General features: G+C 45.3%; 5 protein-coding genes across 9 annotated transcripts in view; 3 read left to right on the top strand and 2 right to left on the bottom strand.

The window, feature by feature from the left end:
- Positions 1–5: 5 nt before the first annotated feature.
- Positions 6–1,643, top strand: LOC118510383 (histone chaperone asf1). The gene has a single exon (XM_036052129.1). It carries the CDS (start codon positions 398–400, stop codon positions 1,112–1,114), a length of 717 nt encoding a protein of 238 aa, XP_035908022.1. The 5' UTR covers positions 6–397; the 3' UTR covers positions 1,115–1,643.
- Positions 11–2,530, top strand: LOC118510387 (nucleoside-triphosphatase THEP1). The gene is made up of 3 exons (XM_036052139.1): positions 11–111; positions 1,781–1,834; positions 1,909–2,530. The coding sequence occupies exons 2-3, from the start codon at positions 1,804–1,806 to the stop codon at positions 2,445–2,447; spliced, it is 570 nt and encodes a 189-aa protein (XP_035908032.1). The 5' UTR covers positions 11–111; positions 1,781–1,803; the 3' UTR covers positions 2,448–2,530.
- Positions 2,473–4,637, bottom strand: LOC118510364 (DNA-directed RNA polymerase III subunit RPC5). The gene is made up of 4 exons (XM_036052073.1): positions 4,311–4,637; positions 4,112–4,240; positions 3,312–4,032; positions 2,473–3,252 (listed from the first exon to the last, which is right to left on the bottom strand). Exons 1-4 carry the CDS (start codon positions 4,341–4,343, stop codon positions 2,729–2,731), a joined length of 1,407 nt encoding a protein of 468 aa, XP_035907966.1. The 5' UTR covers positions 4,344–4,637; the 3' UTR covers positions 2,473–2,728.
- A 304-nt stretch (positions 4,638–4,941) lies between these two features.
- LOC118510379 (phosphatidylinositol N-acetylglucosaminyltransferase subunit C) lies at positions 4,942–5,918 on the top strand. The gene has a single exon (XM_036052124.1). It carries the CDS (start codon positions 4,990–4,992, stop codon positions 5,827–5,829), a length of 840 nt encoding a protein of 279 aa, XP_035908017.1. The 5' UTR covers positions 4,942–4,989; the 3' UTR covers positions 5,830–5,918.
- A 1,846-nt stretch (positions 5,919–7,764) lies between these two features.
- Positions 7,765–12,726, bottom strand: part of LOC118510336 (potassium voltage-gated channel protein Shab) — an 88,674-nt gene continuing 83,712 nt past the window's right edge. For all 5 annotated transcript variants that reach the window (XR_004905998.1, XM_036051994.1, XM_036051996.1 and 2 more), the window contains one exon: positions 7,765–12,646. The gene's annotated coding sequence lies outside the window, so the exon portion shown is untranslated. The remainder of the gene's footprint in view (positions 12,647–12,726) is intronic.

The raw sequence follows: 12,726 nt of genomic DNA, 5'->3' as shown, positions 1-12,726 counted from the left end.
AAATCTCTACTCACCTTGACACAAACAGCCGAATGAAGTAGGCAGAGCGGGAAAATTGCTGTTGATATTTTGTTCGTCCTTTGTGTGGTCGCGTGTATTTGTACTTGGAAGGTAAAAATTGCAACTAATCGCCGTGTGTTATCACGATTCTTGCTCGTTCTGCCTAAATATCATCCTTGGAGGGATACATTTTCGCGCCCACTAGTACGCCGGCAGGTAGCGCTAATCCGTAGTGCGCGTTGCTACAAAACTACGTGGGGGACCCGCTTTTGTTTGTGTTCCGAGCAGCGGTAGTGTTCTAAGCGGGATAATTCTAGAAGGAATTTCGCAAACGCAGCTGCCGGGGTTCCGGATCTTGGTTAACGTACCGTAGCGCACGAGACGAACCGACTGAACGATGGCCAAAGTGCATATCACCAACGTGGTGGTGCTGGATAATCCCAGCAGCTTCCTGAACCCGTTCCAGTTCGAGCTGACGTTCGAGTGCATCGAAGAGCTGAAGGAAGACCTCGAGTGGAAGATGATCTACGTCGGTTCGGCCGAATCGGAAGAGTTCGATCAGGTGCTCGACACGATCTACGTCGGCCCTGTGCCGGAAGGCCGGCATATATTCGTGTTCCAGGCGGATCCACCGAACGTCACCCGCATACCCGAGCAGGACGCTGTCGGGGTGACGGTGGTGCTGCTTACCTGCTCCTACCGTGGGCAAGAGTTTGTCCGCGTGGGGTACTTCATCAACAACGAGTACGCTGATGCGGAAATGCGTGAAAATCCACCGCCGCGACCGCTGTTCCACAAGATGACACGCAACATACTGGCGTCGAAGCCGCGCGTGACACGGTTCAAGATTAACTGGGACGATGCGCCGGTGAACGGGGTGGCCGGTGGCCCCTCGAACGGGATGATGGATGGTGAGGAGGCACCGACGGACGAGATGGCCACAAACGGGGATGCCGGCGAGGACCACGGAATGGACGGTGAATCGATGAACAGTGGGCCATCGCATCATCATCATCCAGCGGATCTCGGGCACGACGACAATAGTATTGCGATGCCGGCGACGGAAATGCCAGAGTTCAACGAAAACTCCAACTCGCTCGCAATGGAATGCTGAGCGGCGTCCGGGCGCCCGCATATCAACATCTCGTACGGAAGGTTTTCGTGTCCCGTCGTGTACACAACATCTTTCAGCACACTAGCGTAGGATTTATAGCTATTAATGTAATTATTCATCTTTGTCAACTGTTGCCACCTTTAAGCAGCAGACGCACAGGAATGCGTGGGAATAACCGTAGAAACGAACGCTAGCAACGGTTGCTGCGATTCCGATCCTCCAAGTGAGGTTATGTCGGAGATCCGATCGGTTCTCAATTTCTTTCATAAAAATTGTTATTTCGATCGCTGTAGGGAGTGCGCGCCAAAAAAAAAGGTTAGTTTTTTGTCTTTTCGAATGAATCGTTGTTAAGCGAAGAAGGAAGAAAACAACAACAAACAGAAAAACAATTAAGGAGAGGAGCTAAAGTATGTAAATAACAAATCAGCCAGAGTTGCGCGAGCCGTGTGTGTAAGAGAAAAAGCTCGCGGATCCGGTTGATTAGAAATTAAATAAACTCATTTTGTAATAACGAACTAACAGAACGAAACCAGCACGCGCGCGCGCGTTTAAAACTACTCCGCCTATTCCAGACGATCCGAACCCTTCCTCGTCTTGATGAGTAAATTGTATCGGTTTTTTTCAAAAAGGCTCAAAACCCTTTCTTGGTTGTTTTTCTTCCTTCAGAACCACATCGCGCCACACTTGAAATGAGCCTCATTCTGGTGACCGGTATGCCGGGTAGGTAGCCGTTTCTCCCTCGAGCGATTTTTCCACGATTTCTGCTCATTAAACCTTTTGCATCTCTTTTCAAGGAGTCGGCAAAACGACCATAATGCGTAAGCTAAGCGTTGAGCTGGCGAAGCAGAACGTCCCGGTGGCCGGATTTTACACGGAAGAGGTGCGCGACGCGAAATCCGGCGAACGAACCGGGTTCGATGTGGTAACGTTCGACGGGCAACGAGCACCGCTTGCAAGAATCTCAGCCGGCTGCACAACCACTACCCGGAATCCTCCGACCGTTGGGCGTTATGCGGTTTGTTTGGAAGAGTTCGAACGGCTCGCTATTCCGGCGCTGGATAGGCGAGGCACCGCGATACTGCTGCTGGACGAGATTGGACGAATGGAGCTTAAATCGCGCCGCTTCCAGGAGCGCATGAACGCGATCGTGAAGGAGGTGGAAAGCGGAAGCTTACGCTTCGTTGCTACTGTGCCGCTCAAATCGGCAGGCATCGACGTGATTGAGCGCCTGAAGCGAATTGCCAGCTGCCAGCTGTTCCACGTGAAACCATCCAATCGGGATGAAATGTACGGCGATGTAAAGGACGCTTTGCTTCGTTTAATTGCTTCCTGATCCTTTTTTTTCAGTAAGGTGAGTCTGACGGTTCCGCTATTTACGTGTATTTCGTATAAATAAAAAAAAAAAACTTAATCGTATTTTGCCTGGCAGACGGAAGCGGATGAGGGGGCTGAGGGGTCGTAAAGGGCTAGATCGGGACGCCTTCCGGAAATGAAAACACGACACGAAAACACACCTGTCCTCTCTTGCCGCTATGCGCGCACCACTTAACGAACCTTATCCAAGCATGTCTCCGTCCAGCGTGTGTTTATACAATATCTGTGTCCGGGGGCTAGCTAACTATCGCGTGTCGAACGCTTCCGGACCCGTTTCGATGTGGACGCACCTGCACCACTGCCGCCGCTGCTATTCCGTTCCATCTCGTTAAACTTGTCGGACCGGGCCGTCCAGAATGCGCCCTGCCGGTCACTGATCTCCTGCTCGTCTACACACTGGAACCCTTCGTTCGGTGGCAGCAGCATGCTCCAGGTACGGTCGGCCGTGTTGAGCTTCGCCATCGTGCACAGTATTTCGCGTATCTCCTCGGCCGGAAGCTGCGTGGTGGCGACCAACTGTTGCCGCTCGAGTTTATCACATTTCGTAAAGCGGTACATGATGTAATCGCGCGCCTTGCGCATCTGTTCCGCCGCGACACCGTTCGTACCGGACACGCTACCGTCGGGGTAGATGTACTCGGACTGCACGACCCAGTTGCCACGGATCAGCCACCCGACCTGGGGCAGCAATCGGCGCACCTTCTCCGGGGCCAACGTTCGATCCGGCAGCAGTTCGAGTATTTGTTGCGATGTGATCACCTTAGCTGTGGCAGAGGGAGGAAGATGTGAGATTGTGAAGAGATTAGACCATTCCAGTACTTACCATCGGTGAGAATGACTTTCAGCTGTTCCTGCAAAGGGAGCTGCTTCAGCTTGTGCATACAGATCACCCTGCTGGGCAGTAGGGAATCGATGTTCCGGTCCGTCTTCTCCTTGCTAATCAACATATCCATGTACTCTACCGGCTTAACGTTCAGCGCCGCATTGTCCGTCTCGAACCGGCCGCTTCCACTCGGCCCACCACCACTACCCACCAGCTTCTGTCGCTCCAGTTCCGCCGTGGCGGAGGTTTTCTCGTGCCAGAACGTTTCGCACCACGGTTCTTCCGCCTCCATCTTGGACAGGTAGTTGAACGATTTCTCGCGCGCCTTGCGCACCTTCTCATTTTCCTGCCGCGCAAACTTGACCGTCACCTGCGTCAGTTCCTCATCCTCGGCCACACCGTCCGCATCCTGTTCCGCTTTCTGCTCCGCCTTCGTGCGCTTGTCCTGCTTGTCGAAGTAGGAAAACGTTTGCCGCATCAAGGCGATACATTTGAGCGGGGTCGCATGCATCTCGCCGTCCTGCAGGACGCACACCAGATAGCGGCTCACATCGTCGATCGGCTTCGTGCTCAGGAACGACTGTTTGTCCATCGTTCCGCTGTGGAACGTAAGCTTCTGCGTTTTGTCTCGCTGCTTGCCGTCGGCAGCGAGTGCAAACTGTTCCCCCTTGAAGGAGTCATAATTCTTCGATGCCGTGTTTAGTGCATAGTCTACTTTGATCTGTGTGTAAATATGGGCAAGGGTTTACCATTAGCGCGAGACGTTGCTTGTTGCAGCTCCACCAGCACACTCAGCTTACCTGTTGATTGATAGGTTTCACACAGCAATTCACCACCTGCCCATCATCGAACGTTGATGTCGCTGACTTGTGCGGATACTGCAGTACGTACAAATTTTCCGCAAGCGTTTTATTCAGATGTATCGGAACCTGCGTTGAAGCGTGCGGTGGAAGGAAAGATTACAAATGAAGCTCTCGAATGCACAACGTGCGCTGTTACCTCTTCCACGACGGGATCGTCTTCATCTTCCATTATATATTTTGCCACTACCGCTTCTACCACGAGGAGGAAGCCGAACCTACTCAGCACATTGAAATCGTCGTGCCGTATCGACTGTGTTGGCCTTGCCTCAGTGCTCGTCCGGTGCTACGCTACCTGTTCATGGTAAATTCGATAATCTGCCTATGAAACGGAGCACACAAGGTGGTAAAGCCGTACGATTTTAGTCCGTAAAATTGTTTGCTAAAAGATACGGCTCGCAAAGCGCTTGCATTCCACCTCCGGTAACAACACGTTGACGTCTCGTTCGCTGACAGCGTGAATTACAGTTTGAGCCCAAGGTTTGTGCAAGAAAGCATCGATGTGATTACCTTGGTCACGATATGTGTTGCGACCAGGCTGGATATAACCCGGTGATTGAGTTCTTCGATCTGAAATTAGATCGCTTTCGATTTGAAATTAAGTGGACGTTTTTGCGTGTAATTTCAGCTGCAAAACGGTTTATATTTCTGTATAACATTGAAATACAACCAACGACTGCCAAATTACAAACACAGTGTTGCAAAATGTTATTAAAATTCCAGAAATGGATCTAATCATGCGCGCACCGACTTCCATTGTCAAACGCAGAAACGTAAACAAACCATTCATTCGTCCAACGTTGTAAACAAGCGTCGCGATGGAAATTCCTACCACCAGCCGGAAACCATGGAAGAAAAATCTGTACGAAAACGCCGAATACGAGGACAACTACACCGATCCGTCCTTCCTGAAGGACATGCAAACGAATGTGAACCTGAAAACGTATACCCCGCAGGAAGCGTTTGCCGGTGCGACAAGGCTCAGCCAGCAGATCTCGGTCGTGACGGCATTCCTGATCGTGTTTCATCAACTCTACCTGGAACGTATCGAAGCGAAGGTGCTTTTTTACCAGTCGGCAATCGGCACCATCGTGGGCTACTTCCTGTACGCCGGGCGTGACATACAGGTGGCAAAGTTTGTGGAAGACTCCAAGACGGCGCTCGCGGTGCTCGTGTTTGGCTTCATCTTCTCGCCCCTGCTGCACACGCTCACCAACAGCATCAGCACGGATACGATCTTTTCGATGACTTTCTTCGTGCTGGTGCTTCATTTAATTTTCTTCGACTACGGCGTATCGGTGGCATTCGTGTCCAAGGCCATCTCGCTGAACGCTGCCATCTTCGGGTCGATATGCTTGGCGTCACGCTTATCCTCTTCCCTGCACGCGTTCGTACTGCTGGAGGTGGCGGCCGTATTCTTTGCACTGGGCCCTTTCCTGGTGCGCAAGCTGTACAGCGTGCAGTTCCTGGTGCTTTCCATTGCAGTGTGCTGCTATTTTCTTCAATCGATCTCAAACATTATTCTGTACACGTACGTTAGCACGCTGGCCTTTGTGAATCTGTTCTGTCCGTGGCTGTTCGTTCGGTTGCAAAAGTACAAAAACAACATCAACGGTCCATGGGACGAAGCGGTAGTTGTGGAAGAACCGGCACCTTAGACTCGCTCGTTCGAAGGATTTATTTAGACGTAACTCTAGTCAGTGGCATTGTACATAATAAGCGTAAATTAAAAATAGTTACAAAGAGAGTCTATTATTTCTATTTTAATTATCAGGGCAAAGATTATCCACGAGCCACGAGGGCAGATTCAGTGCGATGCCACGGTCGTAGCTCTCCAGCCGCTCTCCTCTATCGTGAAGCCGTCCACTCTGTTCTGTTCGCATCCAGGCTCTTTTCCTCCTGGAACGCAAAGTTTCCTTTCTTAAACTGCGCAAATCTTTCCCGACAGGTGGATTTTTCGATGCACTGCTCTCCGTAAACTGCTGTAATTTCTCGATGGGCTTGCAGCGCACTTTTCTTCAGATGGAACTGCAGAATCAGAACCTCGTGCAAGTATTGTTGCGTCGGTACGAAGTCTGCCATGCTTGCTGGCGCTAAATCGAAGCCGGCAGCCTGGAAGACTTGATCAGTTCAATCGCAAATGCCGTACGGTTGTTGTTGATGTTGAACAACAGCTGGCTTGATATCGATTTGACAGTTGGTAAAAGGCGCGCGCGAAATGCACATTTGACAGCGCGCACACATGCGGGAAATTTAAATTTAACCGCCCAAAAACCGTTGAAGCAACGTTTCTGAAAGCTCTTGCGTGGAAGCATAGTACAGCTATAGTTTGTAGTAAGGATACAAAGATAAAATAGAGACAAATGTGTCGTAAATTAGTTTTTATCGTTTTTTATTATTTGAATTATAGTTTGTTCTCATTATTTCTCGAATTGTGCCACTTTTACATAACGTTTTCCTATCGCATTCTTGCTCTCTCCCTCTCTTCCCTTCGTCTGTTTCTTTTGCAAGCCGTTACATCTTCAACTGCTGTTCGTTTTACTATGTAATATATATATTTTTTCCCCATTCGTTTGATTGCTTGCAGAACGCGTGCTTTCTTTCTTCCTTTTTTTTTAAATCTTGGGTGTGTTTTTTTCCTTTAAAGTTGTCTTTTAACTTCAATGTGCGTGACGGGATGTACTTTCTTCTACTTTGATCTTCCACAACTGCCGAGATGCGTTTCAAAAATTAAAATGTAGCTTTGCTTTCCTCTTTGCGTGTGTGTGTCTTGTATTTGTTTTATGAAATAAAAAATTAAAACATTCTAATACATTCTTCGTGTTTAACGAACTATCGACCGGACCCCGGATACGTCCTCAGCACATTTGAACGCGGTTTTGCTCGTTTTTTCGACTCTTCTAGCTCCAGTAATGCATCGGAAAGTGCACGAAAATATGTGTGTGTGTGTTATGATGCTGATTAATTTATTAGCCGTTCGCTTCGTAATATCGTGCAATTTTCGCAAATAAAAAATTGTGTAATTGTTTGCACTTTTTTTTGTATATTGTTTAGTATATAGTTCTCATATATATATTTTCTTTTGAGTGCTGCTTGTTAGTGTACCGGCATACATACCCACACACATTTAGATAAAGAAAGTGACAAAAAAGAGAACTATCTATGGTGTAGTGTAGGATTTGTGGGAAAGAAGTTTGAACAAAAAAAACAAAAAAGAGGGTCATAAATGATTCGAAAAGCGTTATAAATGTGTGTGCAAAAATGTGGAAAAAAGATCGGCGTATTTGTTTGTCTCGCTGTTTTTGTACATCCTCCATTCACGCATCGGTTTGCTTCCTTACATTTTTCCTTGTTTGGACTGATCGTGATGATTTTTCTGCTTTTGTTACTTGAATTTGTATGTAATAGCTGAAGTTTTGCAAAAACGGTTTCATATTTTTGTTTTGTTTTGTTTCTTTTTTGCTTCCGTTTTTCGTTGACCTACACACAGTAAGCAAATGTGATGAATATCTTATCGCTACCATGCGCGCGTTTTGTTCTTTGTTCTGATTTAAATGTTTTTAAATTTTGACTTGCTTGCCTTAATGAATATTTTTGCTTTCGCTTAAATTTTGCCATACGTTTCTTTTTCGCAATGGTTTGTTTTTTTTTTTACATCGTTTGTTGCTCTTTTTGTTTTCAAAACTAGGACATTTGCAGGACCGCGCTCCGTGTTTTTGTTTTTTTTTGCTTTTGCACACTTCGTCACTTACATCGTTTTAGAAATTGGGAGATAAGAAAAAAACCATCCTTTTTCTTTCCTTTGAAAAGTGCGTGTTTGAAAAGTGGCATGATTTGTGATAAGAAGGAAGAAAACGTGTGGAATGGAAAGCTGCTGCCTTTTCTTTTCATACTGCTGAAAGAATGTAAACTCTACACCGACACACGACACGGTAAATAATAACCTTTTTGCCTTTATTTAGTTTTCCTCCAGTGTAGACTCAAACTCATATAATTGTTTGTGTAAATATTTAATAAAGAAAACGGAGTAACTAAGTAACAAACGTTTGCCATACAAAGCTAACATTAAAAACCGAACAACGAACTTGGAAAAAAACAATAGTGTACACATACACATACAACAATCACTACCTTGCGACCTATCATCATTCACCTTACCAAAATTGACTAGAGAACAGGACTAGAGAACTGGGTGCGTCACGCAGCGTGACAAGCGAACAGAACGAACTGGGATTGTGGGGCAGCAACGTGTCGGACGTGTCCATTCTGAAAGATGTCTGGCTATTGTAGCTGTACACTGGTAAGAAAGATTTTGAAGAACCTTGTCATTACTAGTAGAAGGAGTAGTAGTAGAAGTAGTAGTAGAAGTAGTGGTAGTAATTGTAGTTGCATTACACTAGTAACAGCGTATGGGAAGGTTCGTTACGGAGAACTGAGCCTGAGCCGACTGATTTTCCACGGTTGACTGGGGGCTATTAAAAAGTGACCAGGGGGGGTGGAGTGGAGGTTTATGAGTGGGTAATGGTGGCCATTCTAGTTTACTAGCAGCGATTTTAGGGGATGGGGGGGATGATTTCGTGCGCATGATCCTAACTTCTAGCCGTAACGATACAGAGACCTTAGCATTGTACACGATCTTACACATTACGATTTCGCCTATGTATATATGTATAATATATATATCTATATATCTATACGTATGTATATAAGAGTATAATTTAATGTAACATTTTTATTAATTATCTAGCTTCTGTTTTTCCTTTGTTTTTTCCCCTCCTCGTTTTGTTTGCTCTAACACTGCTTTTCTTCGTTCATCGCTTGTTTGCCTTCTTTCGTTTTTCTTCCTTTTCTTTTTGCTGTTGTGCTAGTGTGTGTGTGTTTTCTTTTCTTCTTATCTGCTTTCTTTTTCTTCATTCAACCATTATGCGATTGCAATTTTGTGCTACTATATGTTAGTTTTGTTTTGTTTTTCAGTTTGTGAGTGTATCCGTTTTGTTTCGTGCTCTTGCTTTTGCTATTTGCTCCGGGTTGCTTCGTGTTCGTCTTCTGCTTTCGGTAATTTTGTATATTTATCTGTGTATGTATATATCTATATAATGTAATGTCTTCATATAGAAAATATTTAAAAAGCACGGTTCAATGTTTTCTCTTTTACCTTCTGTTTTATAATATTATTCAATGTTAACGTATTACGTCCACCGTGTTGCACTCTTCTCGCTCTTTCTAACTTTTCTTTCCTTTTTTTCTTCTAATAACATCTTGCTCACACTTGCTGCGCAATCTCTCTCTCTCTTCTCTTTTGTTTTGTTAATCTCATTTTGCTAGTTTTGTTTGCTTCTGTGTCATACCTTTTCGCACCTATAATATACATACGCTTACTGCTTTGCTTTATAATTATATAGCGCGTTCGTTTTGTTCGTTTCTTCTCTCTCTCTCTCTTCCTCTCTGGCTCTCTCTCTTATCGACTTTCGTTTTCTTCCTCTAGTTTCAACAGGCTTACTTTAACTTTTATAGCTTTTTTTTTGTTGGTTTGTTGTTTGTTTTGTTGTTGCTTCTTTTTGTGTGTTGTGTGTTTTATATTCCTTTTTTGTTTTCTTTTGTTTTCTTCTTCTTTGTTATTTAAATCACAGATATAAGCCATTCTCTTACTTATAATAATTACGTTTTTTGTTTGTGTGTGTGTGTGTTTTTTTGTTTCTTAGTATGAGTGAGTGAGTGAGTTCTTTTTGTATTCTTTTTCTTCTTTGTTTGTTTGTAAGGTGAGTGAATAGTGTAGATGATGAAACAGGCGTTCAACTTTTAGTTGTATAATAAGCGACCGTTTTTCATTAAATGTTTTGCTTTTGTTTTCTTGAATTGGTTCTCCCTTGTTTTCGATGTGCTTTTGACTTAGTTAGTAGTGTTTTCTTTCTTTGTTTTTTTGGGCTTTGTTTTCTCGCTCGTGTATTATGAATTACTGGACTGTTAATGCATAATGTGTTGTAGGCAAGCAGCATATTGCAGCACGCTTCTCGTAGAGCGTTAGTTAGATACGACGTGTTTCGTAATTTATCATATTAGTATTCCGAGTTTTGTGTGTTTGTTTTTTCGTCTCTCTCTCTCTCTCTCTCTCTCTCACACTTAGCCGAAGAACATTGATTAGGTATAACGTAGGGCCGCGACTGTTGGCCCTGGGTCCAACGATGATCAAGCACAAAAATGGTGTCTCCCTAAAAGTTGCGTTGTACGACAGCAAAGCCTAGATTCCTAGCTTAAGGTTAGGTTAGGAGGACCGGGGAACGACGGTTTAGTGTGCCACAGGTAAGTGTGCCAGTCCAGTGTCACTCCCACGGGAGAAAAGTTGGAAAGTTGAAGCAGTAAAATGGCGAAAAAACGGTAGACTTCCGCGCGTGTACCGCGTGGCCGGGTTTTCTGTATACTTTCTTTCTAATTTCGATTGTTTTTTTCCTTTCGTTTTGCTATGTGTAGAGCTGAGTGTGTGTGTGTGTAGTGGTAAGATTGTATTGCTTTCGATTGTAAGCTGTCTAAGGGTAAGTTCACTCCGCGTGGTCTCTCACTAGTTCGCCTGGACTTTTTAAATCTCAAAAGGCCTGTATAACAGTACTGTATTCGAATTGCCGCATTTTAGGCGCTGTGTAGGAGCAGATGTGAAGGATGGGAACCATTCTGAAGCCTGTTGCGGTTGCTGTTAGCCAACACCCCCCTCCCCCCCACTGAAAATGAATAACTTGATTGTCTATGTAATCGAAAATATTGTTCGCATTTTTGCTGAGGGTTTAGTATACGGTGTTTTGAGGTTAGTAGCCTAATTGTCGATAGTATCTATATGTATGTATGTGGGTATCGATTGTTAATTTCACTCGTAAGAAAGTTCTCCCAAAGCGTGCTGGAATAGTCGCAAGAAAAAGGTGTTTGCTTTAAGAAACAGTCGCAACAATATCAAAGCTGCTGCTGCTGCAAATCGTGTGTTTGTTAAACAAACGCACACTTGGTACCAGAAAACTGGAGACGTGAGACAAAAGGGGAACAGAAAAAATATTTGCTGCCTCGAAGGAAACAAGTTGCGTTGCGGGATAACGCTCTGGATGGATGGAACTGGTCGATCACTCGAATAGTGTTGCTCTGCCTTCTGTAGATTGTATCAAGTTGCTTGTAATCTCCTGTATTGTAGAGTTTCACGGTGGCGGCGGTGGTTTGCGTTGAGCCCTCGCTCGATCGCTCTATCTGTAGAAGTGTTTTCTTTTAAATGGAACACCTCCAAATGGAAGGGACTGTGCCTTGGACATCCTGTTGCATGGCATTGCGGCGGGAAGCTGTGTGAGTTTAGGGGTTGAGTGTACGTGTGCGCTGGACCTGGCCTTGGACTCTGGAGCTCGAGTAGTTCTAGCAGTTGTAGCTTTTTTTTTTTTAAAGTAAGCACCCTTAATTGTACTAAGTTTGTAACTGTCACTGTATCCGCTGTGCCGCGCTTCGTGTCACACTCAACCAGCTGCTCGGCGGCTGCTTACTAAACCTTACCTATTAAAAAGCCTTGTTAAGGTGTCGGAAATCAGTAAAAAGAGAACCCTCAAACATTCAGTGCATTGGTTACAGTGTTAGGTAACGTTATCGTTTGTGTGTGTGTGTGTGTGTATATGTACGGCTCTAACTATTCGTTTCGCAAACTTGCTTTGCTAGCACGTGCTGGTGTGGTGTGCTATGTACAACAGTCTGTAAGTATGTGTGTGTGTGTGTGGTTTATCTTTGGTTTCTTATACAGCTCCGAGTTGTCACAGGTGTTTGTGTTACTACTACTATGATTGCTACTGATCCACAGCTAAAATGTAACGCTACCACACTTAAAAAGGATAAGCTTCCAATCGCCAATCGGTCGCTGAGTGGCTGTCCGGTGGCGACGGTTTGGCGGCCCTGGCTACTGACGTTACGCCGCTACTAACTTACGCGCTACGCGACTAAACGTTAAGATACGCTCAAACACTACTAGAAATCGCGGATGGAGGGCAGTATTTGCTTTTCTGTTTTTGTTTCATTTGTATGTGTGCTATTTTTTGCCACAGCCACGAACTCACGGGCAGCCGTCGTCGTCGTCGTCGTCGTCATGTGAGGTACCCGTTTAGATACCTCTAGCTGCTTGTTCGACGAGTTGCTACACTAAGAAACTGTTCGATGAGACGCTCGCGATTGTGAGGATGTGTCGATAATTCTAAACTGACGCATTGAGGTTATGATGGAGCGATGATGATGATGATGATGGTTTGCCAGATTGCTAACGGTAGTAACTTTTATCCGATCCAGTTATCCACTTCGGTTCGCTACTGTTTGGTAAGGAATTGTTCTCGTATCCGTTGAAGCAGGCGCAGCAGCAGCACGCTAGCAGCAGTTCGATGATGGTTTATACGTCTTCTAGAGTATGTTCACGAACCAGTGAGCGCTGCTCGCTCAGCATGTTTTGTCCGCCCAAAGACGGGAGGTTTCCTACAAATAACGATACGTTTGCTTTTAGTACATTGCTTAGAATTGCCCCGAATTGCTCCGAATTGCTTAGAATGGCTCCG

The sequence above is a fragment of the Anopheles stephensi genome, chromosome 3, assembly GCF_013141755.1.
Source record: "Anopheles stephensi strain Indian chromosome 3, UCI_ANSTEP_V1.0, whole genome shotgun sequence".
Classification (NCBI taxonomy): domain Eukaryota; kingdom Metazoa; phylum Arthropoda; class Insecta; order Diptera; family Culicidae; genus Anopheles; species Anopheles stephensi.
The sequence above is the reverse complement of the archived record's forward strand: the minus strand, read 5'-3'. Positions and strand labels throughout refer to the sequence as shown.